Consider the following 9,628-nt stretch of genomic DNA (forward strand, 5'->3'; position numbering starts at 1 on the left):
ATTTCAAGAGCCGTGCCCGCGGTTATGTGGCAGATGGGAATTTGTTAATATCCGGTTGTAGATAACTTGACAGTGGACTTAGTGAAAATGAATCAACCGCGTGTGTAGCCGTGATGGTCTCTTTTCGGCGGAGTCCGGGAAGTGAACATGGTCTTGTGTTATGTTTGACCATAAGTAGCTTCAGGATCACTTCTTGATCACTTATAGCTTCACGACCGTTGCCTAGCTTCTCATCTTACTCTTATTTGCGTACGTTAGCCACCACACTTGCTTAGCGCACCTCATTACCTTATCTACCCATAAGCTTAAATAGTCTTGATCTCACGAGTGTGAGATTGCTGAGTCCTCGTGACTCATGAATACTTCCAAACAGTTGCAAGTGCCGATGATGCCAGTGCAGTTGACGCTACCGAACTCAAGTGGGAGTTCACTGAGGATCTGGGTCGTTACTATGTTTCGTTTCCTAATGATCAGTAGTGGAGCCCAGTTGGGACGATTGGGGATCTAGCATTTGGGGTTGTCTTCCTTTATTTTGGTTATGTAGTCGGACCTTTGATTGTACTCTGGATGATGTATGCTTAACCTATTATTTGTGTGAAGTGGCGATTGTAAGCCAACTCTTTATCCCTTTCTTATTCAGTACATGGGATTGTGTGAAGATTACCCCTCTTGCGACTAAACCACCATGCGGTTATGCCTCTAAGTCGTGCCTCGACACGTGGGAGATATAGCCGCATCGTGGGCATTACAAGTTGGCAATCAGAGCCATCCCCGACTTAGGAGCCCCCTGCTTGATCGAATCACTTTCGTTGTTGAATCTAGAACATAATGTTTGAGTCTTAGGATTATATATATCAGAGAGTAGGATTCTTTTTACTCCTTAGTCCCTTCGTCGCTCTGGTGAGGCCTCCTGACGTAGAAGTTTTGATTCTCCTCTTCTCAAATTTCACTAAAAAAATTAGGATCACACGGGTATCTTGGAATCGTTCTGATAGTCTTGTGACGAGAACATTGTTCTTGGTTCCTCCTGACATTTAGGGGTTGTGGCAGTGTCCCAGGGAGTTGAGCTCTGAGGTGTTGTCGTCACAATTTTATCGTTGCAGTTCTGGAATACCTGAGTTCGCCGACATCGAAAATCTTTTTTATGCAGTTGTTGGTGAGATAACCTCGACGCCACCTAGTACTGGGTGGGAGTTCGGGAGTATTGCCATAACTCGTATAACAGATGCTTTTCGAAGGTTGAGGTACATGATTTCCGAAGTTTTCTTGGTTATGTGTTGAAGGATGGATACAGCTGGATGTAGGGATTGTTAGTTTGGGTGAGATATTATGCTTCCCCTATATCCCCAACACCTGATTGCATAACCAGAAAGTTTCGGGAGTTTTATAGGTGGGAATTCAAGTAGATCTAGTATTTCTTCCCGCAGATATTTGGTTTGTGATTGGGTAATCCTTACCACTTATTTGTTCATATTCGTACCTTGTTGCTTTATTCATCTACCTTTATCTAAGTGGCTTCTCACCTTAATGGACGTGTGATGATTTACTTTGGAATCCATTCGGTCATCCTTGTTCGAATGTTGATTGTGAAGACTATATGTTGCAATTTCTATCCACTGATTCAGCTTGAATATTTGTGTATCAAGATTCTAACGGATGTCACCCTCTTCAGGATGGCTCCTCCAACGCGTGTGAATCCGGAACAAGATGATGGGAGTCAAGCAAACCCTCTACCACCACCTCCACCTCCGGAGGCATGGCAAACTATCATGGCAGCCACCAACGCCAACACACAGATGCTTTTGCAACTCTTGCAAGAGCGCAACCAAGGTCAAGGAAACCAAGGAAATCAAGGCCAAGGGAATTTCAACAATCAGCCTCAGTTTGCTACCCTCAACCAGTTCCTCGCAAACCAGCCGAAGCCTTTCAGCAACTGTGTCGAGGCCACAGACACCGATGATTGGCTCATGGACATCTGCAAGCATTTTGAATGTAGCAATGTCAGGCCTGAGGACTTTGTCAAGTTTAATTCATTTCAACTAAAGGACCAAGCTGTTGAGTGGTTTCAACAATACAGAGATTCCAGAGGAGTTCGTGTGATTACCTGGGATGATTTCCGCCGAGACTTCAAAGCACATCACATTCCAACAAGTGTTGCTGAGAGAAAGTGTGAAGAGTTCCTCAATCTCAAGCAAGGCAGCATGTCCGTGTATCAATACAATATCCAATTTCAGAAACTTGCTCGCTTCGCTAAACAAGATGTTCCTGATGAAAGAGTGTGATCTATCAATTCAGAGGTGGCCTCAGAGAAGATCTGAAGTTAGCTCTCGTGCTTCTTGAGCCGACTAAGTTTGATCAATTCTATAACATGGCACTCAAGCATGAAGTTGCTCAGCTCAAGTGTGAGGCTTCTAAGAAGAGAGTCAGGGATGCAGTTCAGTCTTCTTCTTCCTCACAAGTGGCAGCTAAGCAACAGAAGTTCTGGCTTCCTCCTCCTCCGTTTCGTCAGCCCTACCAGCAGAAGAGCAAAGGTGGCCATGGATCTTCCCACCCACCCAACCCAGGCTATCATAAAAAAGATCAGTCTCAATCTCCAAGGTCAAGTGCTCCTTATCATCGTTCGCTCTCAGAGGTGACTTGCAACAAGTGTCAGCAGAAAGGGCACTATGCAAACAAGTGCTTCAACCAAAGGCGCCTTCCGCCTCCTCCTCCTGTGAGGTCTTCAAGCAATGTAGTGGTCAAGCATAATCCCAAGCATGCTAAGGTGAACATGATGAACGCAGATCAGGCAGATGATTCTTCAGAAGTGATCATGGGTAACCTTTCAGTTAACTCCTTTCCTGTAAAAGTCTTATTCGATTCTGGTGCATCACATTCTTTCATTTCAAGACCTTTTGTGGCTATGCATGATTTGGTTACTCAAGTATTGCTGAGACCATTGTCTATTGTTTCTCCGGCTCAGCAAATGACTTCTTGAGTATTCATTCGGGATTCCGTTATCAAGATGGGAAACTATAAATTTCTGTCTTCTCCAATTGTTCTTGGTGACTCGGATATTGATCTAATTCTCGGGATGGACTGGCTTTCTAAGCACAACGCTCAGCTTGATTGTGCTACCAGAGAGATTCAATTAACACACTCTTCTGAGGATGTGATCATCTATGCCACTCGGGATGAAACCATTCGACTGTTTTCTCTCAATGAGAAGGGCGAGTTGAATGCCATCTCTCAGATTCCAGTCGTTTGTGAATACCAAGACGTCTTTCCAAAAGAGCTTCCGGGAATGCCTCATCATCGGCCAGTTGAATTCGTTATCGATCTTGAGCCTAGTACGAAACCCGTTTGAAATCGGCCTTACAAGCTTGGACCAGAGGAGTTAAAGGAATTGAATAAACAGCTCGATGAACAAGGGCGTCTAGGTCTGATCAGATCGAGTTCATCTCCGTGTGGTTGTGGTGTTCTTTTTGTCCAGAAGAAGGATGGAATGGACCGACTTTGCGTCGACTATCGTCTATTGAACAAGAAGACAATTAAGAACAAGTATCCACTTCCCAACATCAATGAGCTATTCGAGCAACTTAAAGGTGCCAAAGCATTCTCCAAGCTTGACCTTCGTATGGGTTATCATCAGATTTGCATTCGTGAGCAAGATATCCCCAAGATAGCATTCAGACCAAGCTATGGTTCTTATGAATATACTGTCATGTCTTTCGATCTTGTCAATGCTCCTCCAACATTCTATCGCATGATGAACTTCATCTTCAACCCTTACACAAATGATTTCATCCTAGTGTATCTCGATGATATCTTGGTCTTCTCCAAGAATAAGGAGGATCATGCCAAGAATTTGAGATTGGTGCTCGACAAGCTTAGAGAGCATCAATTCTATGTGAAGTTTTCCAAATGTGAGTTTTGGCTTGATGAGGTTCTTTACCTTGGTCATATCATCTCCACCAAGGGCATCGATGTTAATACCGAGAAGGTGTCTGCAATTGTGAACTAGGAACCTCCTCAGAATGTCAAGCAGCTCCGCAGCTTTCTTGGGCTTGCAAGCTATTGCCGAAGATTCATTAAGAATTTCTCTAAGATTGCAAAGCCTCTTTCCAACCTCCTCCAGAAGCATGTCAAGTATGTCTGGACACCTGAGTGTGACGTTGCTTTCAACAGACTCAAAGAGAAGCTAGTCTCAGCTCCTATCTTGACTCCTCTTGATGAATCCAAGCCATTCGAAGTTTTCTGTGATGCCTCATTGCAAGGTCTAGGCGCTGTATTAATGCAAGAGAAGAAAATTGTGGCTTATACCTTTCGTCAGTTGAAGCCCAACGAAAGGAACTACCGCACTCATGATCTTGAGTTGGCGGCAGTTGTCCATGCATTAATAACGTGGAGACATCTCTTGTTGGGAAGGAAAGTGGACATTTTCACATATCACAAGAGCCTCAAGCACATCTTCACTCAACCCAACCTCAACCTCAGGAAAACTCGATGGGTAGAAATGATTCAAGAGTACAATCAGAGTATTGAATATACTCCAGGCAAGGCCAATGTCATTGCAGATGCTTTGAGCAGGAAGGCTTATTGCAATAGCTTAATTCTCAAGCCCTTCCAACCGGACCTTTGTGAAGCTTTCCGCAAACTCTATCTCCAAGTTGTTCCTCAAGGCTTTCTTGCCAACCTTCAAGTCTCTTGTACTTTGGAAGATCGAATTCGTGAGGAACAACTCCTTTATACCATGGTGAAGAGAGTGAAACATGGTATTGCAAAGAGCCAACCCAAATACAAGTGCTATCGCATTGATGACAAAGACACTTTATTCTTCGAGGACCGGATTGTGGTTCCTAAAGGTGATCTAAGGAAGGTCATAATGAATGAGGAGCACAATTATCTTTTGTCCATTCATCCTGGAAGTACGAAGATGTACCATGACCTCAAGCAGTCGTATTGGTGGACTCGAATGAAGTGAGAGATTGATCAATTCGTGAACGAATATGATGTCTGCCGAAGGGTGAAAGCAGAACACCAATGACCAGCTGGTATCCTCCAACCTCTTGCTATTCTAGAATGGAAGTTTGACCGTATCTAAATGGACTTCATGACTACATTTCCCAAGTCCACGCGTGGAAATGATGCTATCTTCGTTGTCATAGACAAGCTTACAAAAGTGGCTCATTTCCTTCCAATCAAAGAATCTATCACATCAGCTCAGTTGGCAGAGCTATACACCTCTAGGATTGTCTCCTTGCACGGTATTCCGCAATTGATCTCTTTGGATTGTGGAAGCATTTTCACTTCTACGTTCTCGGACTCCTTCCAGAAGGCCATGGGCACCAACATTCGCTTTAGCACAGCTTTCCATCCTCAAACAAGTGGCCAAGTTGAGCGAGTAAATCAAATTCTCGAAGATATGCTCAGGGCTTGTGTCATATCTTTTGGTATGAAGTGGGAAGATTGTCTTCCATATGCCGAGTTCTCCTACGACAACAGCTTCCAAGCGAGTTCGGGCAAGGCCCCATTCAAGATTCTCTATGGCAGAAAGTTTCGTACTCCTCTCAATTGGTCAGAGACTGGTGAACGCCAACTTCTTGGCAACGAGTTGATCACAAAAGCTGAGGAAATGTGTAAAGTCATCTGTGAAAATCTCAAAGCCGCGCAATCGCGCCAGAAGAGTTACTACGATAGCAAGCACCGTGACTTGGCTTTCGAGATCGGAGACCATGTCTACCTCCGCATCTCTCCAACGAAAGGGACTCGTCGCTTCGGTATCAAAGGGAAGCTTGCCCCTAGATACGTGGGTCCTTTCAAGATCATTGGAAAAAGAGGCGACCTCGCCTATCAACTTGAGCTTCCATCCAACTTCGTAAACATGCACGATGTGTTTCACGTGGCACAACTTCATAAGTGCTTCAAGACCCCTGAGTGCACTATCACCTCCAAGAAGATATGTCTTATCATGAGCATCCCGTTGCTAATCTTGAAGAAATCGAGCGCCGGATTCGCAACAAGTCAATCAAATTCCTGAAAGTGAAGTGGTCACACCATTCCGACCAAGAAGCCACCTGGGAGCGCGAGGATCACCTCCGTTCTGAATATTCGGAGTTCTTTTAGTCCTAGATCTCGGGACGAGATCCTCTTGTAGTGGTGGAGTGTTGTAACACCCCGGATATAACTTGCCATATTTGTAACTTCGACTCTTGCTATTTTTGGCTATGTGTTATGATATTCCCTTCGTGGTTGGGCTTGTGTCTTCCGTTTTGTATTTTGTTCATGTCATGCATTTCATATCATGTCATCATGTGCATCTCATTTGCATTCGTGTTCGTCTCATGCATCCGAGCATTTTCCCCGTTGTCCGTTTCGCAATCCGACACTACCACATGCACTCGGTGCACCCCTCTTGCCTCATTTCATGAGCGGGAGAAAAATGTTCTCGGAATGGGCCGAGATTTGTCAAGTGGCCTTGGTACACCACCGGTAGACCGCCTGTCAAATTTCGTCCCATTTGGAGCTCGTTTGATGCCCCAACGGTTAACCGGGTAACCGCAAAAGCCACTTTTGTGTTGTAGCCCAACACCCCTCCAAATAGCCCAATAACCCATCTAAACCACTTCCATGTTCTCCGTTGTTGGATCATGATCGTGTGGGCAAAAACCAGACCTCATTTGGACTCTCCTAGCTCCCTCTACCTATAAATATGTGCATCCCCCCCCCCAATTCGTGCAGATGAAACCCTAGCAAACTTCCCACTCCACCGCCGGACGTGTCTGTCTGCGCCGGACACCCGCTGCCAGGACCCCGATTCCAAGTCACATCGATCTAGCCGGTAACACCTCATATCACATTGCGGCCTCACGCACGGTATCCCCACGGGTGTCGCCTTACCAAGGCCCGGGACTGTTTGCGCCTATTGGCTCACGTATATGATAGTGTTGCTAGCATCCATATGACAGAGAACCCAGGCCGACATGGCTAGGCGTGAACCCAAAGCGGCACAGACCTATGGGGACATGCATACATGAATCACATCGAGCATGTTGGTCATCAGCGAGTGAATCTGGGCTGTAGCACTGGGCCAACAGGACTCCGGGAAACCCGGGCTGTAGCAGGCTAGGCAGGACTCCGGAAGTCACCGCGTGACATTTCCATGAAGGGACAGACATAGGAACAAAGTGAAACACATGCCGGCCAGTCAAGTGTCCTGAGCAGTAGTGCTGGGCTAGCAGGACTCCGGTGAACCGGGTTGTAGCGGACTACTATGGCTCAAGGAGCACTAGACTACATTTCCCCATAAGAGAGGCTGCCAAGGATAAACAACTAGATTGTCGGATCCCACACATACCAAGCATTTCAATCATACACACAATATGCTCGATATGTGCAAATACAACATGGCATGACAACAAAACTCTACAACTCAAGTACTTTATTTAAAGGCTCCAGAGAGCCATACATAACATGTTCATACAGGTAGGGGTCACATGACCCGACACTCAAGTCATACAAGCATACAAGCACATGCGGAAGCAAATAGTCTGAGTACAGACACTAGAAAGAAAGAAGGCTTGTCGAAGCCTGTCTATCTACATAGGGCCCTCCATGGCCAGGATCACCACCTGGGTGGCAAGTTACTCATCGATGTCGAGGTCTACATAAAACCCATCGGAGGGGGCGGTGTTGTCGTCTGAAAATAGTAGTTAAAGCAAATATGAGTACAAAGGTACTCAGCAAGTCTTACAACAGAACCTACTATACATGCTCATTCTCAAGAAGGTGGTGGAGTTATTGCAGCAAGCCAGCTTTGACTCTTGGCTAAGCTATCCTACGGGACACCACTAGTAAAATAGTTTTCGCACACGAGTCCACTAATCACCAACACAATACTCCACCGGGGATCCTCCCTCGTCATCCTACGAGAGAGCCATCCTCGGTACTCACACTTATCTTGAGTCTTTTAGTAGTAACCATTAGCTTGTCTATGAACTGTATAGGCAACCAAGTAGTCCTTTACCGCGGACGCGGCTATTCGAATAGATGATGTTAACCCTGCAGGGGTGTACTTCTTCATACACACTCTCACCACTTACCGTCGTTTACACGACATGTACTCGGCAACCTTCAAGCGGAAGCCCAACGAGGGTGTCGGCCACGACCTACCTAAACATTGAAGTCTCTAGTCCAGGTTTATCGCCTATCCAGGTTCCATCCACATGGAGTCCGGCTGAGGTTTCCACATACGACCCCGAACGATGTGAACAGGGTCCTGAGACGCCAAACGGTCGCCCGGCATACCCGGCCACGGTGTATCTACCGCAACATAGCCCACCCCTAGGGTCAGCGCTACGCACAGCCGCCAACACATAACCTACAAACACCAGAAACTAGTTGCAACTCCTAGACAGGGTACTAGGGTCATTAAGAAGCCGAGATGGTCCATTGGTTTCGGGCCCATGTAAGGTAGTAGCTGATTCTTAAATCACACATACAGATCTCAGTTCTTAGGGACGGCCTCAATGAAACAACCCACCATGTACTCCTACATGGCCTCTCATCGATACCTTTACCAAATCATGTTCAACACACCCCTCACATTACCGACATAATCATTTCACTCTAGCCCATCACCCAGATGAACCAGACTTGACACAACTCTAAGCATAGCAAGGTAGGAAACACATACATGGCTCAATTAGCTCCTACACATGCTAATTGGTTTCATCTAGTTATTGTGGCAATGACAGGTCATGCAGAGGATAAGGGTTCAACTACCGCAGCACACAGCAGTTTGAAACGTTGTTGTCTTAATGCAGTAAGTGGGAGCAGAAGCGAGAACATGGGATTGTATGGATATGATCAATGGGGCTGCTTGCTTGATGGAGTGGTAGTAGGGTACTGCCCGTCAGTTGGATACTCGGAGATATCCTCGGAGGCAGAACCTACCACGAAAGACACCATAGAATATAATCAACACATGGCAATATGCAACAATATGATGCATGCTATGACATGGCAAAATGAGGTGTCCTGCCTAATGCAATGTGAAACAAGTTGAAATGGGTCCATTTGAATCAAAGATTCAAATGGAAGCTTAAGTTCTTATGCATAATAAGTGTATTAGCTTGTTTCACCTAAACAGCAAGGTTAGAGTGTTTTGTCATGCATGAAACCATTACAGATGGAAAGATTGAATTTTTCTGATCATTTTTCATATATAATTTGTTTGATTTGGAGCTATGGTTGATTTTCTATGCTTTTTACAAGTTTTGGCTATTTTCTGGAATTTCCTATATAAGAATAAATCCAGAAATTAAATAACTGCGTCAACACTGTGTCACTGTGACGTCAGCGAGTCAAAGGCGCCACCCAGGTCAAACCTGACGGCTGGGACCCACACCTCAGTGAAACAACTAATTAACAGGGTTAAGTTAATACTAACTAAACTGTCAGTGGGGCTTGGGCCCGCATGTCAGTGACCTATTGGGTTAACTAAAAGTTAATTAGTGCTAAGCTAAAATTAGGAGGGCTCTGGGCCCACCTTTCATTGACCCAAGGGAGTTAAATCCCTGGTCAAACGAGGTCAACTCGCCGGCCGTTTGACGCCGGCGACGACACATGCGACAAAGAGCGTCGGGTT

The 9,628-nt window shown here is 45.6% G+C and overlaps 1 protein-coding gene across 1 annotated transcript; it reads left to right on the forward strand.

The window, feature by feature from the left end:
- Positions 1 to 1,979: 1,979 nt before the first annotated feature.
- Positions 1,980 to 5,451, forward strand: LOC123191722 (uncharacterized; the record flags this gene model as incomplete). Its single annotated transcript, XM_044604351.1, has 4 exons — positions 1,980 to 2,203; positions 2,388 to 2,400; positions 2,475 to 2,499; positions 5,441 to 5,451. Coding segments are annotated over 4 exons (273 nt in total), but the record flags the coding sequence as incomplete, so codon positions are not given.
- Between the last annotated feature and the right edge of the window lie 4,177 nt (positions 5,452 to 9,628).

The sequence above is a fragment of the Triticum aestivum genome, chromosome 2A, assembly GCF_018294505.1.
Source record: "Triticum aestivum cultivar Chinese Spring chromosome 2A, IWGSC CS RefSeq v2.1, whole genome shotgun sequence".
NCBI classification, from domain to species: domain Eukaryota; kingdom Viridiplantae; phylum Streptophyta; class Magnoliopsida; order Poales; family Poaceae; genus Triticum; species Triticum aestivum.